The sequence below is a fragment of the Coloeus monedula genome (assembly GCF_965178545.1).
Source record: "Coloeus monedula genome assembly, chromosome: 1".
In the NCBI taxonomy this organism is placed as follows: Eukaryota; Metazoa; Chordata; class Aves; order Passeriformes; family Corvidae; genus Coloeus; species Coloeus monedula.
Window position 1 is genome coordinate 41,321,707 of NC_138781.1, and position 24,453 is coordinate 41,346,159.

The following is a 24,453-nucleotide window of genomic DNA, read 5'->3' on the forward strand; positions in this document are numbered from 1 at the left end:
GGTGACAGGGACATGAGCGCAACCTCTTAGGTGACATTGCCCTCTAGGGATATAGATAGGAGTGTGAGCCTGGAATAGCTAAATATTACACTGAATAAACAGGTTTGTTTGAAGCTTTAGATAACTGCAGTTCGACTGTTCTGATGTTCTGTGTTTGATAACTTTCCACAGATACCTGATAATATAGATATGTTATGTACAAACATGTGTAGAGAAATGTCTGTGCCTATAATTGCGTCCAGTCCTTATTATCCTTATTATTAATAAAAGCTCAGTTAGAGCTGTAAATCAGGCTGCCTTCTGATAAAGCACTTTTGTGAGCTGATGGTGGCATTGCAAACTTGGATTGGGGAAAGAGATTTTTCCTGACATAGAGTGAAGTGGGAAATGAGGCTGAGAAAACAGAGCAGCTAGGCAGAACTGTTTGAGAAGGGTTAACTTGTGAGTAAATACTGCACAGTAACTCAGGAGATCTGCACTCAGCGACTGTGTGACACTGGACAACTTGCATTATCCCCATGTTGCATCTCATTTCTTTGTGAGACAAAGGAAATACTTCACTACCTACTGGGAGAATGAAACCATTAGTGTTTGTAAGGTATTTGCAAACAAAGTCAGTGATAAGCCCCATAAAAACGCCCACCTTATTTAGTATGCAAAAAGTGGCAGCAGAAGTTACCTTGAAGGAGCATGGCATGACACAGCTTGAGAACTACATAGGCATGCTCATACCCTAATCCTCCAGCACTAGTACATGTTGCATAACAAAAATGTGAATATTTCAGTTTGTATGAGAAGACTCTCCTACAAGGGTATTACAAAGCAGGAGTAAGAGATACAGGATTAAACCTGGAATAATTCTGTGTTCCTTTTATATGCTATGTAAACACAGTTAAAAACTGATGAGAAAAGCAAGCTAGTTTGGTCTAAGTTGACAATTTCAAATAAATATATTTTTCTTCTGGTGTTGTAAAGCAAGTCTTCCTGGAGCAAACATGCAATGTTATTCTGGTTTGGCACATAGGCACCCTTAAAGCAAAGGCTTTTGCCGAAATGTGCTTTCATCTTTGCTTATCCACTACCAAAAGCAGTCTGTTGCAACCAGGCTGGGCTGAGGCCTGGGTCACTGTGATTGCATCTGATGTCACATGTGCTTGTATTTCAATCCAGGTAATGTATTCTGTCCAGACTACTTAAAATCCCCATGCACATACCATGTAGCCAACCAGTAACTTTCCAGGAAATCTCATACGACTCTGTCCCTCTGAATGCACAGTTTGATAGATCCACATTAACCATATGGCACATGTCCAAGTAGTCCAGTTGTCAGGGCACCTCAGACAGAGGTGGTGACAAAGAAATCTCTTCTGGCCATACTCAGGAGTGGGATTTTTCCTCTGTCCCTGGTTCTGTATCAGAAAGCATTCTCAAAAAGGCTTTTTCCCCTCTTACTTCAGCTTGCTTATCTCTCACCAGGTTGCAAGGTTCAGTACTAACCTGCCTTTTCATGACAGGAGAAAGCCATGAGGTCTATGCTAGGCCTGCCACATTCCTCGAAGTAGAAAAGTTGTTGCCCTTTAATTCTTACTCTACTGTGTTGTCTTCAAGTTTTATTAGCAACCTCTTCTAGACTTTGTTCTCTGTCTCTAGGGAAATACTACATTGTAAGCAATAAAGCTGGCAAAAAGGAAAAAAAAAAAAAAAAGAAGAAAAAAGGAAACTGAGAGCCAGATTAGCATCTCTCTTAACAGTGGAGTGAAAAATACGCTTGTGTTTGCAATGAACTCTTCTTAAGCCGGTGGAAATTACAACCCAGAGGTCATACACTTAGTCACTGGCAGCAGAATATTGTCACTCCCTGCTGGCTGATTCATGAAATAATTTGCTGTGAAGAAAATTGCTGTTTCACATTAGCTAGAAACTACTTTTGTCAGGCTAGACTTTGATACTGCTGTTGAGTTGCAGTCATGCTTTGAATAGAGTTGCACACAGATTCATCATGCCAGCGTGGCTGCATCCATGTGCCTGTAAACCAAAGAAGGATCCCACTCAAATGGGGACAAAATTTTAAATAATGATGGGTTTTGGTGTAAGCAACTGTTACTATTTCTCCTAATGTAATTTATCTGGAAGAGAGGTCCTTGCTTTTTCATCTTTCACATAGTCATCTCTAATTTTGTCTTCTGTAGCATGTTAAGTGTTGGCTCATCTACAGAGTTTTGACATAAGCTTTTGAATTTACTTTGATAACAGAGCCTTGGTATTTTTTGTAGAGGGGACTCAGTAGTCTCTCCTGGCTTCTTCAGTGATTTGATGCCAAACAATTACCCCAAGACCATCCACAGCCTTAGTGGGTTCCTCACAGTGCAACAGAACAGGTCTTCCTTTTCTGTTTTCAGATAAAACTACGTATTTTTTATGTGTCATTCTGTTTGCTATAGGCAGTGACATTTAAGCAGCCATTTCAGTTAGAATTTTCTTTTCTGCAGTCTTTGTGAAGTGTTTGTGAAGGCCCCTGTTGTCATCCAGAAATGGAGAACATGAGTTGCATTTGCTTTTCTGTGAAGCTACAACATTTTCAAGGGCAATTCAGAAACATTCCTCTCCCTTCTTTTCCTGTTCTTCCATCCATTTTCTTAAAGTGTTTTTCTTTGCATATTTCTGTACCTTTTTTTCCTTTTCACCTATTCTTCCTTGTTGTGCTTGTCTCTCTCCTGTTCTGATTATTCCAGTATTTTTAACTGAAAGAGTAGAGGGCTGATTTTTTTACTTTGCCAATCTTAGCATTGAAATCCTACTCTTTGTGTACTGTTTGGGGCCATGGCAAAGTAGGATCTAGTATGACCTTCATACAATCTCTGAGACATGTATTACAGAGGTAAAGATTAGTCTGTCACTCAGTCTCTAATATGTAAGTTTGCTTCCTTTTCTACCCTCAGCTGAGAGCTCTGCAATTGAAGATTTCAGAAGGGTTTAGTGTTATCTGTTTAATATTCTAGGATATTGTCTCAGATGATAATAAAAGATTTTTAAGCTGCAAGGGATAGAATTTCCCTTATGTCATAGCACATTAGATTTAGTGTTGGTATCATCAACACATTTTGAAAAGAGCTAAGAAGTATGAGTAAGATCTTCCATTGTCTTGGGAAAAGATTATGATTTCACTTTTTTGTCTTTCCCTTGGATAAAGTGTCATCATAAATAGGTGACTTAGTGGAAAATTCCCAGCGAATCCACAGTGCAGTTTTCTGTCATGGAAACCACAGGTACCATTGTGCCTTGAAGGCAGAGGCTTACTTCAAGCTGGTGCAAAGCCTCCATGTCCTGACAGGAGCTACGGGGTGGTTGTGTGTTAGGGCCTTTCTGCCTTCTTGCCCTTCAAGGAAATGGGAGTTACTGAGCTTCTTTTTTTTTCCCAAGGTCTTATCTTCCTTTTTTAGCAATAAGTGCATGTGCCACATTTGCTCCCTACCTCCAGATACTTGCTTAGGGGGGCAGTAGCCATCCAGTACAGTTACTACCCGAAAAAAGTGTCTTTCAGACTCAGGGCTTGGAAGTTGCCATGAGGAGCAGCCAGTGTATCAGACTGGAGCTGCAAGGGGTATTGATGTGTCCATGGGTGCTGTATAGTCTGCAGTCCTTCTCTTAGCTTATGCCTGCCCCTTCTTCTGGGGAGAGAAAGGTAAGGGGTATCAACATCCTTACTTATGTATTGTTTCCAAAGTATTGCCTTCCTCCCTTTGGGCCTATTTACAGGAGAAGACGGTGAGAGCACACAGTGAGGTTTTGTGGTACACAGTTTATTCTGTCCAAGGTGTTTAGCGTGACTTGGTTATTCTCTACTGCAGCAAAATGAACTCCTGCTTTTAATAATCAGTCAGTCACTGTTTTGTAAATGCCTTCTGCTTTGGAACCTATACCCAGCCCTGGTTTTGTCACAGGGTCAAATCCACTTTTTAAAGTTATTCCTGCATTGAAGTGAGAAAGTTGGTAATGCTATCTGTTAGGTCCTAGCAAACTCACTACTTTTAGGACATACACATTATAATTTTCAGTGAATGCAGAAGAAAAAAATGAAAGAAGGACAATAACTTAAAAAAAGATTCCCTTCAAATTTTCCTTCTTTCTCAGACTAATGGCAAAATTATATGACTGAGCTGTGTTTTAGATTATCAGTGGCTGGAGTTTTTGCTGCTGCACCCAGCAGTTGTTATTAGAATGTGTGTTAATTAGAACTGATTTAAATAAAAGGATTTCCACTAGGCAGTCTGAGAAAAAAGGTATGAATATTTCTGAATATTTTTGAACTTTTTAACAGATTGATAGCTGGTTAAAAGTTAGCTTTATTTTACATTTACAGACGAATATTTCATGCATTCACAGTGATCAGTGCTTTTAGGAATAGATTGTTTCAACTCTGCTATCAAGAAGGTAATGTTACTACTTTGACCACACACAGGGCATCTTTGCCCAAACCAAGTATTTTTTGATTGCATGTATTTTCTACTGCTACTCTTTAACAGGCTGTTAGTAGAGCTGCAAATAATGTTAGCATTACATACATAGCCACTTTTTTATTGCAGTGGCCATTCACAAAGACACAACAAATGTGTCTTTCCCTAACTGGGGAAAAAAATATTAGAACACACACACGTGAATTAAATAAGCTAATGGTCAGAACTGAAGCATTTTTTTCCTCATGCAGTATAACCCTGAGTTGCATAAGCTCTTCTGGACATTAATAGTATACATGTGTTGGAATGTAAGCAGGGAATGGCAAAACTCAACCTCAATTATAAAAAAATAAATGTGTATCTACAGCAATTATCATTATGCTGGTGGAAATAAATGGTCATATTGACCTGAGACATTTGTCCTGGTTTCCTTGTTTATATTGAAAACATGTTTGAAGAGGTTTTTTTCTCTCTACCATTAGTTCTAGCAGTGTCATACAGAGGAATATATGATGGTAATGTTCTGGTTAATCGAAATAAATACGAAATGAACACTAATAAAGGATATAATAAAATTAAATTTAAAATAAGTGGATTCCATACTAGATAATAGAGTAATGCTTAAACAGCAACATGAAATAATTTTTATGAACAGAACCAGAATTAATTCTTTGTACTGTATAAATTCTAATAATTTTATCTCTGGACTGTCAGCGCAATAAGTTTTTCTCTGTGGGAATAGCAAAGTCTCTGTGATCAATAATATTTGTTTATGAGAATAGTAAAAATAGATTTTATAGCAGAAGCATAGAGCTATTCTTTTGAGAAGCAGCTTTGGATAAAAGCTTTGCATTTGTTCTTTTCTCCTGAGACTACTAAAGAGAACACTAAAAAGTAAAATGGGTGACCACGGAAACAAGTAGGGTCACCCATTACCAGGGATTCATTTTATTTCCATTAGAGAGGAACTAGAAAGCATCTCACACTATTTGTACCTGATTTTCCATTATAAATTACAGTACATGAGATCATTTAAAAATCGCTCAGCCTTTCAGGTGAAGCCAACTCCATTGCTGTTCCTTAATAATTGAACAGTAAGAAATACAAGATCTCCATTTTCATCCAACCAAAGTAACTTATGAGATGGGAGAGGAGAAAAAAGTATATGAAGTACAATCTTCCTAAAAGCTCACAGGGCAGTCTCAGAGGGGGATTTAAAGACTGGTTTTGGATTCACATTTAAAGGGTCAGGTTTCCTCAGTAAGCTTCTACCTGCAGATTGGAGTCCTGGGACCCCACAGAGCTGGTTCAGGAGCACCACAGTCGGTTCAGGAGCACCAGTATGGACTACATACACTAAAGTCAGGGTGCTGCCGGTTCAAAAACATTATACAACTCAGACTTCTCCTCTAGTTCACTGCCTCAGTGTATGAATTTTCAGCTTTAATGCTTCTCTGGGATAAGGAGCAACACCATAAGACAGCAAAACCTCGCTGTGTAATTTTTTTTTCCCTGAAAACTGGTTCTGATGACAGTCTAGCCACTGTTCCTGTTCTCTTTGCATGTTGCTAGCGTGAAGAGATTGCAGCTTGAAGTTTAAAGACCAAACAAAACACCAAAAACAAAGTTTGTAAGATATATTCCAGCATAACTGCTGTCATATTTACTTCCAGTTCAAGTCATAGGCTAGGAGCCAACCTATTGAAGGTATTGAAAGTGTTCTCATCAACTTCACTGGATATTGGGTTCTTGGGTTGGATATTGTTTGCCTGATTTCTCTTAGTTCCTTGTTACACCCAGCAGATATGTGTGTCTGTGTGGCAAATCATGTATGGTCTAGAAATTTACAATGAAAAACACCAAAAGGTTTTAAAATGATTTTTTAATATAGGAATATATTTTAAGTTTGGCATTCTTTTCATTCTATTTGGGGGAATTAACTCCTGCCCAACACGTAGTCCAATGAGCATCTGATGCAGTAAGTCAATAGCATAAAAATGATACAAGTGACCCTTCTGTCTTTTTTCTTTTTTTTCCTTTTAACCATATAAGTCAGAATCCCAGACAATAATTAGCAATTGCAAAATCTATACAAAAACCATAAAAAAATATAATTTTTGTTGTTTCATTTGGTTTGTTTTGAAAAACTGTTCACAGTTGTCAGCTCTTGTCAATGGGAAGAAACTCTTGATAGGGGACCATTAGATTATCGTAAATCTTTATTCTACTGATTATTTGCATAGTTTCCAGAAGAGCTACACAGACTCTTCTTTCTGCAGTGTCTTGCTTAGTTACTCTGGCGAGATAGAAATACAGGGAAGTTGGTGCACATAAGTTCTACACAAAAATTCTTCAAACAGGGGAACGTGGTGGGTTTCTTAAGCATTCACCTTTTAACAGTGATGACTGAGCAAGTGAGAGGCTTTCCTTATTTAACATAAATTAACAGTTCAGTACTTACTTATTATCTATCTCACAGATAATACATGAAGTGATTTCAATGACTTGTCAAAAATGCTCCTCTTCAAAACATGATATTGTGTCACTTCTTTTGTACATGGCTTTTCCAATGAGGGACAAACCCAAGGGAGTCTATCAAAGTGTTTTTTGGAGGAGATATTAACCCAGCTGAATTCCATGTTTTGTAATTAGAATTGGCACGTTACATTTCGGTTTGTAACAGATCCTGTCCAAAAGTCATAGAAAAAAACCCACTGGGTCTAAGCATAGGTGTGTGAAATGATTTCTGCAAACTGATGCACATGTTTAGTTGGCTTGGTTGCACAGTCATTCAGTAAGAGGATCTACTCCTTTGCTGGAAGGGCTGTTGGAGAAATTTTAAAACTGCAAAATAAATCGCTCCTTCCTTTTCACCCAGTGTTCAAAGGTCATGAACAGCTGTCACAGCACTGTGCACAAAGGATGAACTACAGCTGGTATTTTTCAGAATTATGCTGAGGACCTCTGATAGGGCAGGACTTTGCTGTATCATCAAGTTTGAGGAAGCTGATTTCTCTGGGAAAACTCATGGACCTGAGTCTGTTCTTGCTTATGCTTACCTCAAATTTAAATTTGGGTTCAGTAGAGTGGCTTTGGATTCAGAGAGAATGTTTAATTTCTGTGAGCTCTGATTCAGGCCGTTTGTCTAAAATAAAGGCAGAATTCAATGTTAAAGTGCAGCTTATTTTATAATTATTTAATAATTAATAAAGTTAATTAATAAAATTCTTAATTCTGTTCTGGATTTGCTCACCATGCATTCATTCTCTCCAACAGAGACCAGCACTAAAGTTGTTTGAGAAATGGAGTTTGGTAAAATAAAAACAGACCATCATATTACAACTTTTCAGCATGATTTTAATACTGCATCTCAGTTTTGCTATTTTGATTGATTTAACTTTTCATACTATGTTGAAGCATCTGTTTCTATAACCTTTACAACAGCTCCTCCTTATCAGCAGATTGGAATGGAGCACTTAAATAGGCCTGAATCTGGCAGTCCCAGTCTGCTCTTCTGTTGAAAATTTAAAAGGAAAGTAGGGTTTTTTTTAAAAAAACAGACTGTAAAATGAATGTTGCAGTTTCCCATAGGCGACTCTACTTTCTGGTCTGCTCTAACAAATATTTATGGGCATTTCGGCAACAATATGATTAAGCAGAAGTTTTCCATGTAGTAGCTTGAGTGTTTAGATTGATTGCAACAAGATCTGGACCACACTTCCAAGTTGCCATGGTGTTTCTCCAACATACACATATGATTACCTGTTCCACCTGCTCTAAGTAATTTCTGTTTCACAGGATAGAAGTCCTAACTTTGTGCTTGACACATTTCTCTTCTGAGATTTATTTTTCTTTTCTAATATGTTCTTGCTCTTTAAAAATAATTATTATACAAAAAGATGAAAGGGTTGCCTCCCATCTTTTAAGACAAAGAGATGAACAAGAGATAATTACTTAAGCTGTGATACAGTTTATCAGAAGTAAATCACTTTCTTGATTACCCAAATAGATATTTGCTGCATATTTTTTTCTCCTTGGTGTCCTTTTCTATTAGCTGTTCCCCCAATTTGTATAATTACATTGTGAAAGTGATGTGTTATAGAAACTAAAATGCAATGGTAAGTCATTGTTTTGCTTTCATAATCACCTGTGCAAATCCAATTAATATCATGTAGTTCAGTTGAACTGTAAAATACTGGCTAAATCTGCAAAGATGGTGAAAGGCCTGTAGGGGAAGCCAAATGAGGAGTGGCTGAGGTCACTTGGTCTGTTCAGTCTGGAGGAGACTGAGGGGTGATATTGCAGTTAAAACTTCCTCATGAGGGGAAGAGGAGGGACAGGCACTGAGCTCTCCTCTGTAGTAACCAGTGACAGGATGCAAGGGAGTGGCCTGAAGCTGAGTCAGGGGAGGTCTAGGCTGGGTATTAGGAAAATATTTTTCACCCCAAGGGTGGTTGAGCACTGGAACAGGCTCCCCAGGGAAGTGGTCACAGCACCAAGCCTGACAGATTTCAAGAAGCATTCGGACAACACTCTCAGATTCATGGTGGGGCTCTTGGGGCTGTTCTGTGCAGGACCAGGAGCTAGACTTTGATGATCCTAGCGGGTCCCTTCCAAATCAGGATATTCTATAATTCTATGACATGCTGTATATGGCTTCACCTTTTTTGAAAGCTAACTCTTCTATACATTAGGGTCTGCCAAGTGACACCTCATCCTGTATCATGGAATTCAGGGACAAAATCTATTACTCTGGCCTTTAACAACAACTCCATGCAGGGTTGGATGAAGTGCTTATTTGCCACATTATTTATAGTTCCCTTACTCAGCTAACACTTTGTCCTTACATGTCCTTTTCTGTCATGTACCATCTTTTGTAGTTCTTCATTTCCCAAGAGCAGAATAGCTATGGTTTTGCTTTATAATCTTCATTGAAGTTCAAGTTTTGTTTATTTATGACTTTGGGATGAAAAAGTATTGCGTGGCAGAGCTTTCCTAGAAGCCAGTGGACTCACTAGAGCAGAGTGTGACTCTATTGATGGGGTCCTGGAACTTCTGCATTTTCAAAGCTTACAACAACAAAATTCATTTTGTAAATAAACTCTGCAGGCTCGGTAAATACCACAGTCCTGCTGGGTACATCCATCTGAGCCCAGATATAGAATCAAAACTTAAACTTGCTGTGTCCTGCCTTGCTCTACAGCTTTTGTATCTCTCATGTCTACTGTGAAATAATGTCTCCTTACAAAATGGCTTTGATGTTACCATAAGGTGAAGTTTTTCTTAATGACTACAAATGTTTGATGTGTAGCAGACAAAGAGGTTGGTTCTTACATGGGTGTTTCAATCAGATGTTCTGTGTGATTTGCACATGAAAATGTTACCAAAATACTTAAAATTTGGAAGGCAGTTAGGAATGAAAATAGTTATCAGAGCTTGATCAGTATGAATGTTTAGTCTAATTGTGAACTCAGTTATTACTGTGCACAGTTTTTTATTGTGGAGGAGGATTTGCCAAGGCTGAAAAAGAAATTAATCCAACTTTCTCATTAAAACATACTTTGAAAAAGATCATTGATTGTGCACTGACCATTCATTGTCATACCAATGACTTTCTAATTATTTTTCTTCACATTAACAAAATAGAGGTGGCTAAAGACCCACATGAGTGTTTGCAATGTACATGTTTCTAGGCTGTCTACTGAAAATGTTACTTTCATTGTTGCAAAAAATAAGAAGAGATTAAACTCTTCCTGACATGCTGAAAAATACTGTGTCTTCAAAAATATTTGTAGTAAAAGCAGCTAAAATGCATGAAAATGTCCTGTTACTGCTTTTTCTATATGTAATTCTTGCCATTGCTGGACAGATGATGCTATATGACAGTGGGGAACAAGCTTTTCTCAGTAACTCTTAAGACAGTAAAAGTTTCAGGGCACCTGAAATAATGAAAAAGATTCACCAAATGCAAATGACAGCTTTCATCTTCCTTTATGAAGCACATGCTCATGAATATATACATTTTTGCACATGCAGAAGCTCAAGTGTATCTGCCTTCCGATGAATGAAAGAATATGGAAATTATGTATTCAGAATTAGTTAGAAGTTTGCTTTATTTTGTTGAATTCTCCAATTTAATTGAAATTCCCTTCCTGAGTTGGAACATTTCTTAGAGGCTGCCAGATTCGAGAAGGGGGCACTGTTACCCCTTCTCCTTCGTTCTGAACTTTTTGTGCTATTTAAGTACCAGTGTTGCTTTTGGTGATACTAACAGCCTTTTGGCAGTTCTGTGCTGTTTGTCTGCACAATCTGTCCATCTAAAGTAGCAGAGCATGAGAAGCTGATCTCCTGAGGGAACTCCAACAATATCGACAGGCTTGATTGACATAAAACCAGTCTCTCTCTTTCACCTCCACTGAACTCTTAGAGTAAATTCAGAGCCTGACTGAAGTGAGATAGGGTTTTAGCCATTGACTTCCATGGGAACAGAATTTGAACACTAGCAGCTACTGCCCTCTCCTAAGGCAGCCCTGAATATCTTGGCAAATGCTGTTTAGAAGCCCTATCAATTTGATTCCACTTCCTTCTCAAGACTCAAAGCCAAGTTCAGGGCTATTTATGTCTTATTAACTAGAGAAGGCTTTGGCTGGGAACTGCATCAAGCATTTAAATCTTTGCCTTGAAAAATGGGTTATGGCTTAATGAACCTTGTTCAGGTTAAAGCAGTTATTTATTCTCGATATTTGTGTTTGTTGCTGTCAGGTAGAAGTCAATGAAAGAGCAGTGCCTTCTATCTCTAAGAGTTTATCAGGATGGAATAGCCTGAAATTTGTTTCAAGTGAATCAATTCTCACTTTTTTGACAGGAAAATAGCAACAGTAGATTTTCCAGATATGCTTCAAAATACCACATATGCTTAAAACTTAGAGGATGTCAAGAACCATACAAAAAGATCTGCTTATCACTTCAAAATGTGAACATCTACAGATATCCAAATTACATTTTCTATTAAGTCAGCAGTACAAAAGGTGAGAGAAGAGGCAGAGACACAGGCATTTATTTTCAGTCAGTGTGTTCATACAGAGGAAAAGGAGAAAAGTAAAAATGTAGTCCATAAATTGAAGACTGTCTGCATGGAATGGAAAAGAAAAGAAACAGAAAAATTTTAAATATTCTTTTTTTCGTTTCCCCCCCTTCTGAAGTACTTAGGGTGAAATATACCATTTCTACTGCAACCCATAAATATTATTCATCTAATGTTGATATTGTTTGATAGTTCCTAAATATTTTCTTTCTTGAATTTATAACAATACTACCTAATTGTGATCTTTTTGTTGTCTGAATTGAATTTATTATTTTTAAAGCATTTTGGAAATTTAATGAAACCATTAAAAAAGAATTCTACTAAGAAATAATTATGCTCGCATGGTGGAGTGGGATGTGCTCTTCCTAGTATCTTCTGTTGCTCTGTATTTGACTAGTAAGAATGATGGTACTAATGCCAAATATTTGGGTGCATCTGATCTTGGAAAGCCTAGAGGACCTTTCTTACAAGGCATTTTAAGAGGGCTGAAGCAAACCAACACTTGAATTCTTCTGTGTACTTAGAGCAACATCTTTGAACTCCCAAGGCTGTCTTATGTCCTGAAAGAAGAGAGATTACTAATTCAGGGTTTTATATATAGATATATTTTGAGGTTGGTTACCATAATTTTTTCCAGGTGTAAACCATTAGGACCTACACCACTTCATCAGTTAAGATAATTTTCTGTCTTGTTTGATGTTACATGCCTGTGGACGGAAAAAATCCAAAACAAAACCCTGAAAACCCTCAACCCAAAATTTATATGGGCTCTGTCTTCCTGTCAGAACATTTTGTTTTGAACTTTTTACTTCTTTTAATGTTGGTCAGCACAGACTGACTTTTCCACAGAATTACCCTCAGTTTGTCATGGAGGAATATAACCTCCCATGCAGAAACTTGCCTGTGTAGAGCATTGTCCTTTTCCACCTTCTTTCCAACCTCCTGAAAAGTCTATGCAATATTTTTTCACGTTTTTTTCTAGATGGGGTTAGTAAAGTTGTTTGGTAGCTCTGTTCAATCTCAACCAACTTTAGGAAGCCACTAATTAACAAATATGAGGTTGTCAGATGGTAATGCTGGCTAGGGGAATTCCAGAAATGGTAACAGCTTCCTATTTGTTGTTGGCTAATATAGAGAGGATGTGTAGATTTCCTAGCTTGTTAAACCACATCACAGTGCATGGGCTAATACCACATGTGTTCATTAGCTGATGATCATGGCATGTGTCAATATCCAGTGTGCAGATGGTTTTTGCATGGTCCTCCTAATGGTATCATATGTTGCTTGGTAGTTGTTCAGTGCTTAAAACAAAAAGCTTTTGAAGCTTTGTATGTGATGTTTAATAGGTCTTTCTCTAATGCTGGCTTAGCACCTGCTCCTCCCTCACAATCACATCAAAGTGAATGCTAAGTAACCACTCTGAAATCATGCAGCATCGGGCCACAGAGTAAAACCAGGGAAAGTGCAGGGCAATCAGCCCTGTAAAATCTCTCCATCTGCAGAAAGAATCTCCATAGCCACCTGGATGCTTTTAAACCTTCATTATTTTAAATTTAAAATGGTTGGCTGAGCATTGCTTCTACAAAAATCTGATACAATAATCGAAGTTGGAGGTGGGGAAGGACCTCTGGGGTCACACAGTCAAGCTTTCTGCCAATAATGGATTGTTCCCTGCAGTTCAGTTTCTAGTGACCTTGGAAATTACTAGGCTGGTAAAATGGTAATGAAAAAACAAAGCTGTTATAACTTCAAAAGTGGCCAAAGTGACGCTGTCCCAATGAGCAATTGTGCTTTTGATGTGAGATTCTCTACGTGCATTGTTTCTTGGTTGCAGTTTTTAAGTGATCAAAGTTCTAATCTACACTTTCTGACACATTTTGAATTGTCTATAACTAGGAGGTTGGTGGAGGTTAGCTAGTTTTAATACCACATGAACTTATCCCTTAACCAAATCATAATTTTTATTACAAATAAATAAGTTGGCAACTTGATTTGCCCCCCTACCCAAACATTTTCTTCATATCCCTGCAGTTGTGTTCTTTCAACATTTCTAGCCTCCCAGAAACAGGAAATGGGAAGGAAAAAAACCAGACTTCTTGGTTTTTCCATCAAAACTCTTGGTTAATTAATTACAGACTTATCATGCCTGGGAACTCAAAAATTCCTGATAAGACTCAAATGTGACACACGATTTTTAGATTTCTTTCAACCAGGCAAATATTGTTTTACTTCTCTGCTGATGCAGGCAATAAAGCACAGCTCTAACATACACCTAAGTGGGTAGAATTCGGCCCCCCTTTTAAGGATGAAGCAGCAGAAACAAGCTCCCACCAGCAGAACAAATAAAGTTTTGGTTAAAAAAAATATTCTAGGAGGCTGTTAAAAGCTGGGTAGATGGGAAGAGATCCCAAGACACCAAGTTCCCTTCCTGTTGTGGCCGTTTGATGTGTGTTAATTTCTTCTCTAGGGGGCCCTATTGTGGGCTGCCTTTGGGGGTGTGCAGTGCTGTGATTATCCTTTCTTCCTGGGACTCTCCCCCCCCCCCCCCCCCCCCCCCCCGACTATTGTATTCACACACTCCAGATCTCACTTGGAGAGGAAGAGGGTTTTCTCAGCTGCCAACTTGCTTAAAAGAGGAGTTAAGAGGAAAAGAAAGCTGACTGGACTTGGCAAAAGTCTCTATTTTATTCTGTTTAGTCCGATTTTTAAAGGACTGGATGCTGAGAAACACCAAAGTAGTGAGAACACTTATTCCTTAAACAGGTTCTTGCAAAGTTTTTGCAATAAAAACAGAAAGCTGCTTTAGTAAAGCAGTGTTTATCCTAGAACTAATGCTGGTCATGAATACGTGTCTAACTTAGCTGGAACTAATGCCTGACTATACTGTTCCACTACAGCAACTTAACATCCTGCGTAGGCTGATTATTTTTTCAACAATATTTGCTAAATTCTTTTAAGGGTTGCCAGTATATATTTTTTGAAGCTTAGTTAATAAGAACAGCTGCCAGTGGAGTCAAGGCTAAAAGAGGCAAAAAATATCTGCAGAAGGCAAGATTTTACTTCAAAAGATCAGTATTACAAAGCACTACTGTTGCTGGTATAATCACTTTCTTCGGGGGGGATGCTAATATAGACTGGATTTCTTGTCTTCACAGCCCCCACTGAGCCTTTGCTGTGCAAATTTGCTGATGGAGGGCAAAAGAAGCGCCAGAATCAAAGCAAATACACACAGAATGGAAGGCCGTGGCCCAGAGAAGGAGAGGTAAGTGCCACGTAGCAATTATTTTCCTGGGGTTTGGCAGAAGTCAGCGGCAGACCTGGAGGTCTACCTTTCAGGCTGTGAAGAAATCAGATTGCAGAAAAAATGCAATAGGTTTGTACAGAAAAAGCTATGTAAGCAGTGGGGAGACGGAGGTTTATGATAATGTGCAGAGTGTAAAGTTGCAGGAAAGGAGAATTTCCAAGCTTGGTGTGGAGCTGTGCACAGCCTGGTCCCACTGTGAGTGCTCTGCAGGCGGACCTGAGCCAAGGATTCTCTTCCTGGTGAGCCGTCAGCAACCGAGGTGTACCTTTTAAAAACCAAATCAATTTACACTGAAGCAACTCAACAATGTTATTTTCTCCATCTAGTTCCTGGTGGTAGAAGATCCTTAGGGAATGTGAGACCTGTTCTGAAAGAGAGAGATGTACTTACGCATCCAGATGTAGGGTCCATGTAGAAGTTTTCTGCAAGCTTATCTGAGCTGAGCTCCTCGTTCTGTTCAAGACAAAGCAGTTTACAGTAGGCTCAGCTGCATCATGTATACAGAGTTTTAAAATAAAGTAATCTAATGGTTGCCCTCTGCTCTGCTTCAAGTAGTCTGTTACTGGAGTTTCTTCTCTGTGTTCTTTTATGTGAAGTGACTCCAAATTTGGGTGAAATAAGAAAGGCATTTTTTTGACTCTTCAAGAGTTTGTTTACTGTTTATGAATTTTGTTATCGAGAAAAGACTTGAATAAATAAGGGAGATTTGATCATAGTGCCTTCTTATGCATCATGATAGCTATGAAGGCTGAAGGACTTGCAAGTATTTCTATCCTAAACAGTTATCCTTTGTGTTTGTGATTGAGATTTCAAGGAAAAAAAGTATGTTGTGCAATTGTGCTCCTCTAGAATACAAGTTGGGAGGTGGGGGATCTCTTTTTTTGGGGGGATGTTGGTATGTTTACTTCAATTTTACAAGGCAAACTAAAAAAAAAAAAAAAAAGAGAAAATTATTTGGTGTTTCTGAGTTACATGTTTTGAGAGTATTTCTGCTTTTTTGTAAATACTTGATATTTTTAGCTGATACTTTTCAGACCATTAGTTTATGACATATGTACTCCAGCACTATTGGTGAGCTCCTAAAACAAACAGAAAGTCCTTTTGAACCTGTAGAAATTTCTCCCACCATCCCATGGTTGTTCTACACTGTTCCAACAGCAATGGTCCATTTTTATCTCGGTGGGCTGAAAACCCCAGTGTGGCAGACACATTTGCCAAAGGACATTGCAGAAGTCTCCAAAGGCTCACTGCAGTCTCTTATGCTGTATGTCTGAAAAAATGGAGCTGTCTTCTCAGGAGCCATTATGGTTTGTCATATTAGGGATCTACTGAAGAGCAAGTGCCCAAGAAGTACTTCAAGCAATAGACTCAGGTCAGCATACACAGAGCTTGCAAAACAAAGGTCTATATATAGGAGACAATAATAAACCCTCAATAAGGTCAACAGTCCATATTTTAAAGATGTCTAAATCCCTGTTTAAAAAGTAAATACCATCATAGCTATTATCTCTACTGTTTTATACTTCCTTCAGTTCAAATCAATAAAAAAAGAGAATATAAAGTTAAAGCCAGCAAGCCACCATTATGCCTGTGGCCTCAGGGCATCAGCTTATTGCATCTTGTGTAGTTCATTTGCTGCTAGTGGAGTAGTGCCTGTTAAGCCCAGTGATATCCTGGTGACCTAGAGGCAGGGTGTGGCTGGTGTGTTTGTAGTATCAACACTTAAGAACTGATTTTCAGTGCTGGAAGACGTCATTCCTTGTTGTTGATCACAGTCACTACAGAGCTGTTGTCATGGTATAAAGTGCAAACATGAAAAGATTGTAAAGATACAAACTCAGAGATATTTCAGGTTAGATTTTCTCAGATTTTCTCTGTTTACTAGCATCTGCTTAATAGCTTGCTGCACTTTGGATATTTATTACTCGGAGCATAAAAGACAAGAATGCTTGTTCTCTTTTAGGGTCCCTCATTTACTGAATTTCTTCCCTACTGTTAATTTTCTTATTTCCAATGTAAAATCTTTCTTTATAATTACTTTTATATTGTATATGCAAAAGGAGTTTTCTAACTCTTTGTCCTGTAACAGTCTTGTTCTAAAAACGATCTACCATTCAGTTGTTCTTTAGGTAGCAGCACTTGAGTAACCTTCCTACAGTTATTCCTGTCAGTTTTAATTTCTTCTAATTCCTTTTTAAAAGAGGAGGCAGTGAGTAGTGAAAAATAACTGATATATGACAAGTGTTGTAGTTCTGATGACAAATGGGATCTGGAAATATTCCCTACACCTCTGCTTTTTCTTGGTTTCTTCCCCAAAGAAAAGTATTGAAACAGCATCCAAGAGATTCCTCCCTTAGTATTTCCACCCTGGCCAAATCCTGTGGTATCTAGACCAAGATGTATTTTGTGCCTTTGCATTGTTGAATACTTTCATGAAGGGCATTTCTAAAACATCTGAGGTTTAACCAGCATTAGCACTGAGCGTGCATGAGGATTATTTCTCAGAAAGGCAGATCCCAGAGAAATGACGCCAACAGTTCTGTCACTGGCCTCAAACTTGAGTGTGCAAAGTAGAGACAAACAGCTGTGCCCAGTACTCTGCTGCAGGGAGGGAATGGCAGGAGATTTAGTGGGGAGGAGCAGGTTTGCTGCAGTGTTACCTCTCTGGTCATGCTGTTCTCAGAGGTTTTTCTCTCTTTTATGAAGAGCTTCTATGGAATTTTGTAAGACAGGATTTCTTTTTTTTTTATAAAGTTGTCAGATCATGCTGCAGAATGCAATAGAAAATCTTATTCCTGTCATATATCTTTGTAGTTTCCTTCTTAACCATATAGAAATACTTTCATTGGCTGTTAAATTGACATCCCTTTTAAAGTAAAGTCTTTAGGAATATACTGAATTTCTCTAGGGCTTTTTGGGAGGTCTGGGAGGGTGGGTTTGGTGCTTGGTTGCTTGGCCATCTGTAACCAGTGAAGAATGCCAGATCTTGAATAGTGCTTTCTAGTCCTTATACTTACACTCTTGTTTGGAAATGTTCAGCAGATTTACTGAGACATTTAATTGAGTGTTTGTGATGGTTGACCAGTTCTGGACTACAGAGCCGAGTGCTTATATTAGTGATGGCTTTGTATAAGGCTGTCAAATTAGGCATCTAATAGACAGGTGCAATAAATGTACAGTGAAACCTGCAAGTGTTGGAAATATTTGCAGTAAAATTCTGACAATTTCTGCACTAAGTTCAGTAATTACTTTTTTGGGCTAGTTTCTCCTCACACTGTTTTAATTAGGCATTCTGTTGTGAAACTTAACCTGACAAGATTGAATTGAAATAGTGATAGAGCATAATCATATTCAAATTCTGTCTATAAAATATTTTATTCAGTTTACCTCTAAATTGCAACTGACAAGTCTAGAGGTGGGTGATATAACTCCCCCAAAATGTTTTAGTCAAAAATGTACCCAGGGAATCAAGTGTAGTCACAAAATGAGATCAGATTGGATTAAAAACTGCAACATGAATTTTGCAACATAATCTTCTATTGCAGATTTAATGAAACTTTGTTATGCTTATTCAGAAATAATGTCTTTTGGTACATGTATTTAAGACCAGGTTTATTTGAAAATTACCTGGTAGACAGGGAGAAATCTTCCTGAAGTTTATTACTGTTTACAGTTTTAGAAACTGTAGCTTTTCTACATCTGGTCAGCCCAAAGTGATTAAGATTTTTTATTATAGTCACAGTATTTTGAACTCTTTGATATTTCTTTTGCAAGTTTCTGTAAAATTTGGGCTATTGAAATAGTTGCATTGTCTTATAAGGGAATATCACCCTTACAGTATTGGTGCATGCATCACAACAGTGAGATGCACCATTGAATGCAATCCCCTTGTCATTGAATTTGGTCTGATGTCTATAATAATATTCAATAATTGTCACTAATAATACTTCTATTGATTGCTTTTTGTGCATCGTAATCTGAGTTACATTTTTTATTTCTAAAGAGCCAAGAGGTTACCCTCCTTTCCTTCCCTTTCTTCTCTTCCTCCTTACCCCTTTCTCCTCTGTTTTCTTTCAAGCTTAGTTCATGGAATACCTAAAGAATTAAACATGTTTTTAATTCTTTCTTAAAAAAATAAGATGACCTGGTAGTTGGGGAATGTTGCTTTTGTAACTGTCTTTTTATCCACTAATCATTACAACTTTGCCTAATGCAAACAGTAATTTAGAGAGAAAAACATGCAGTAGGTAATTTGAGACACACACCAATTTTTTTGTAAAGTCAGTACCAGTGAAGGGCTGAAGCAGTTGATCTTGGTGCCAATGGTCCCTTCTTTACCAGCAGATGCATTTGGAAATGATTAGTAGTTCTGTGCCAGGCCTATTTTTAGCTCAGACATGGATTGTTTTTATGCTTCCAAGGAGATAGGTACTACTTAGTTGTGTTCCATAATCCCGAGTGTCTAGGACAGATGTATTTTATACCTGGACAAGTAACTTTTGTTCGCTGTGAAAGGCAATTCCCTGTTCTGTCCAGACAAGCAGTAGTACCCTCATATGTAAACCATCCACAAAGACATTTACTATATATATTTAGTATGCCTGTAAGTTAAACACTGGCAATTTGCATGCTTGTTTTCAACAAAAGCTTAGTTTAGCAAAGAGAGGTGTTGAACCTGAAGAAAGCCCAAGCAGAGGGAGAAAGAGAAGGGCAAAAGATAATTGACCAGTAATTGAAAATATCTGGAATAATGACACAAGGTGCTGTCACTGTGGGCAACATTTTGAAAAGATGCCTCAGTGGCACAAATACCAAAGACTAATTTGGATTTTGAGCTTATAAAGTACTTAGAAATATTTTAAACCAATCACTGTCACTGCAATCAGGATTTTAAAAGGCCCATGGTATAGTTAAAACAGAATCAGCAGTGTACCTGTTCTTAGAGATCAGTTTTCTTTGTTTTCATTTTGGCTTCAAATTTCCTTCTCTGGTGAAAAATGTCATGCCATTTGCCCTGGAGATTTTCCTGAAGCTGGGTTTTCCTCCAAATTCTGCTGCTATAACAGTGTTTTCTTAGACAGAATAAACAAATGTTGGAGACAGGGAAAGGACATACCTTTTTCTGCTGTATCCCCAACAGATACCAGGAGTGCTGCAAGCCAACTCACTGTAGCACACACATCTAGTGTGCAGATGTAACACACAGCTGACATAACACTGGATCACACTGATGGCAAAATGGGTATGCCAGATCCCCAAGAGCAAATGGTTCATAGACCTGAAGATGACAAGGTTAAATGTATGGGCTGGCTGTGGAAAGAGAAATATTGTATTATATTATATTGTATTATATTATATTATATTATTTCTCTTTTGTTGGTTTTTATTTTTCTTTTCAATTTTTGTAGACTTCAGCACTTACATTTTAACTAACCAGATAAATTGAAGTGGGAAGAAAGTGACTCAATCCCAAGAACAGAAGCTGTGTATGTCAGACTTTTATTCCAGTTCTGTGGGACAAAAGGGTTTCTTGTCATTCATTTGGATATCTGAACTTGTTATTGTGTTTATCAGTGCAGCCTCTGATATTCTGAGATTCATGAATCACTTCCCAAGTTTAACATCAATATTATATATTTTTCTCTCCACAACCACTGTTTTCCTCAGAATCTGCAGCTGCTTAAGGAGCACACATCACTGGGAAATGCTCCATTTCTTTCATATGCGTCTCTATATCTAAGAGGTGTCACATTTGCATTCTAGATTTCTCCTTCTCTAAAAAGCAAAGATGGGGGTTTATTCACAATTAAATTCAGAAGCCTTTCTAATAATGTTGAATATTTCTGACAGAACTGCTAAATAATCAAAGAAAGGAATTCTGCCAAGTTAACTTTACTGGTGACTGAGCTTGTTTTATTAAATCAGTATTTCCCATTAATCTCATTTGGGTTGATGATTTCTTTCCCCTACTCTTTCTTCTTCCATCAAAGCATTTCAATAAGGGTATCTGCTGTCAGGGCACAAGAGATCCTTGTGTTGTGATGCCTGGCAGATATTAGCAATGGAAACAAAACAAGTACAGGAATCTGAGTGTCGAAATTTCAATTGATTCCACTGTAGTAGCCAAGAGCATGCCCTGGGATGGCAGTCCTCCAGTGGGAAAGGGTGAAGGTATGAGTCAGTGGAGATGGAGAAGACAAACATCTTTTAGTCTAACTCCCACATCAGTTCACCACAGAAGTCCCTTAAGTCCAAGTGTACAACCTTACCTTTCCAAATCTCAGCTTAAGCAGGAGAAATCCAGGGGGAAAACTCCCCACATCCATGGATTTCACCCCTGTTTAATTTGTAGGTCTCTCCAATTTTTTCCAGTGGGACTGTGGTCTCCTGCGCAGTACGAGATCCTGCAGTGGCAGCAGCCTTGCCTTGCAGAGGTGCTCCAGCACTAGGCAGAGGCTGGCCAGGGCAGGTTTGAGGAGATAATGTGGAAGTTTCACCTCTGAGGAGGAGGTGTAGCACATCTCTGTAGCAGGTCGGTATTATGGTGAACTTTTGCATGCAGTGTCGTAAAGGCGTGTACACAGAGAGTAGATGGTGATATGATGGTGAAGTTGTTCATGAAAGCAGCTTCCCAGCAACACAGAAGATGCTGGGCTGCACAGAAGATGCACAGAAGAAATTGGTCATTTATAGGTATTCATGTTTGCTGGAATACAGATACTGCACTGATAAGTGTTCTTGTGAGACATCACGGGGGTTGGGTAGAGAAATAATAAACCCACTTTATTTTACATGATGTTGAAGATCTGCTCATTTATGTTCAAATCATAACAGAGAGGGGGAAAAAAAATAACCAAACCAGAAGCAGAACACCTTGTCTTCGCCCATGGAAAAATTGTCACAGTAAAGTGTTGAACAAAAGGCCTTCAAACTTCTAGGGAAACTCTTGCTTTCCAGAGGCTTTTTGATATTTTCTGCTCTTTATTGAATGAAAGAGCTTAAATTTAAAGACAGGTGCAGACTGAATCTCTTGGTTTTAGTATCTCTTTCACTGATGTCAAGAGTTAGAAAACTGTAGCAAAAAATAGCAAAAACTTTAATTCCTTCCTCATGTCCCTAAGTTCAGACACTTTGGTAAAAAGAAGAGATAAGTAATCTTTTAAAAAAATCAATATTTTAACAAACAGATTAATTTCTATGTCATCTGACTTTCTGAACAGACCAGTAGTTATTAAGAATGATCTTTATTTCCATTATGTGACTGAAAGCAGCTATCCTTTTTTTTGATTACTTTAAGCAATTGCATATTGAAATGCTGAGGTGCAGAATTTTCACAGAATCACAGATTGTGTTGATTTGGAAGGGACCCATAAGGATCACCGAGTCCAACCCCTGACCCTGCCCAGGAGTCACACCATGTGCCTGAGAGTATTGTCCAAATGCTTCTTGAACTCTGTCAGGCTTGGTGCTGTGACCACTTCCCTGGGGAGTCTGTTCAGTGCCTGACCACTCTCTGGGTGAAAAACCTTTTTCTAATGTTTAACCTAAACCTCCCTGACTCAGCTTCAGGCCATTCCCTTGGGTCCTATCCTAGAGAGAAGAGATCAGTGCCTGTCCCTCCTCTTCCCCTCATAAGGAAGTTGCAGACTGCAATGAGGTCTCCTCTCAGTCTCCCCTTCTCCAGACTGAACAGACCAAGTGACCTCAGCCACGCTCCATCCAGCTTGCCCTCAAGGCCCTTCACCTTCACTAACACCTCAATATCTTTCTTATATTTTGGAGCCCAAAACTGCCCCCAGCACTCGAGGTGAGGCCGCCCCAGTGCAGAGCAGAGCGGGACAATCCCCTTCCTTGCCTGGCTGGTGATGCTGTGCCTGATGCCCCCCTGGACAGGGTTGGCCCTCCTGGCTGCCAGGGCACTGCTGACTCAGATTCAGGTTGCCATCAGAACCCCCAGGTCCCTTTCTACAGAACTGCTTTCCAGCATCTCATTCCCCAGTCTGTCCATACATCCAGGGCCACCCCATCCCATGTGCAGAATCCAGCACTTTCCCTTGTTTAGCTTGATATGGTTGGTGATTACCAAGTTTTCTAAATTGTCAAGGTCTCTCTTCAGGGCCTCTCTGCCTTCAATGGAGTCAACAGCTCTTCCGAGTTTTGCATCGTGTGTTTTCATTCCATAGCTGAGTCTATGTCCATTATCTGGCTGAGTGGCATGAAAATTGTGTGGTTCAGTTGTTACTTAATAGAAGATTTTTCTGACAAATACTTTGCTAAAGAAGCATTCCATCATCAGTGCCACTCCCTCAGGTGCCATTTTATCAAGAGATGTCACTGTGAGAAGAAAGAATAAGCCCCTCTCCTTCTACTGAAACAGGAGCAAGCCAGTGAATGAAAAGGCCTGGAAGAAAACAGTCTCTCAGCACAGCAGAGGGCTGCTATAGAGGCATCAATCTTGGTATAGTTCAGCCTGTTTTAAGCCCTATGATGGCTATATTCAATTCTGATTTTGACAGAATAGCTAGACCTCTCTCACATGGGAGTCTTGAGGCCAACCCTAATATTCTGCATTTGGTATTTTTGGAATTCCTGTTTGTCTGCTGTGGAGGAAAGTTCAGACAATTTTCCAGTAAGTTATTATTGCTCATCAGTTTTTATTCCTGACGAATGAGGATGCTTCAGACCATAAATCTTTGACTGGTCCAGGCTAAGTGTTGCCACTCCTGGGCTTCCAGCCAGCATAATTTTGTACAGAGGAATTGTACAACTTGATGAGAAAGAAGTAAATAGTCCTGTGTTAGCAGCTATTTGAAATAGCAGCTGTTTAAGGCTCTGCAGCAATGGGGGATATTAGCAATATTACTGGGGCCAACTGTAGGTGGTTACCATATGCACATATTGCCACATGCTGTGTCCTGTTTGTCTAATGTGAAACTTTTCATTTACTGGTAAATGTGGTGGTGATATTTATAGTGGTCACTGCTGAAGTACTTGAACAGATTCTGGTAATCTGTCTCCATGCAGTATGGATATGGAACGTGGATAAGGAGGAGATGAGTGTCTAGCCTTACAGATTTTGTACTCTTCAGGCACACAGCTGGGTCCCCCGTTCTTAATACCAGTGCAGAGAACTGCGTTTGTGCAGTTTGTCTGCATGGACCCACACACAGGTCTGGGGTGTGTTGGGGTTGGAGGGTGAGATGAGTGTCCATGCCATGGCCATGTGCTCAAATATCCATGAGATAAGGAACTGAAAGGAACACAAATGTGGGTTTGCAGGTCTCACATGAACAGCAAACATCATTAGGGCTGCAGTGAAAGAGCTGCTGCAGGTTGTCATTTCTGCACCTTCATTCTTACTTATGTCAAAGAAACCAAAATAGTACCAGTTTTTTATTTCCACTTTTCCTCCCAGACCTACCTCCCTTATTGCTATTTTGTCTCCAGGTCACTAATGCAAGCTGTGGGATATAGTGAACTCTGATCCAGCAACTCTAAGGGTGACTAGATCTAGAAACTCCTTAATTTAGAAAGCTTGGCTCTGTCCTTTCCAAAGAATTTTTTTTTTTTTTCCTCTCAGTCTTGAGTAGATGTGTGATGAGGTGTTAAAA

General features: G+C 38.9%; 1 protein-coding gene across 1 annotated transcript in view; it reads left to right on the forward strand.

Annotated features, from left to right (window-relative positions):
- RBMS3 (RNA binding motif single stranded interacting protein 3) overlaps positions 1-24,453 on the forward strand; it is a gene marked incomplete at its 3' end in the record, with an annotated part of 434,832 nt that overhangs the window by 338,189 nt on the left and 72,190 nt on the right. Inside the window, exon 7 of the mRNA XM_082289239.1 lies at positions 14,694-14,800. Coding sequence (XP_082145365.1) covers positions 14,694-14,800 — 107 coding nt within the window. The remainder of the gene's footprint in view (positions 1-14,693; positions 14,801-24,453) is intronic.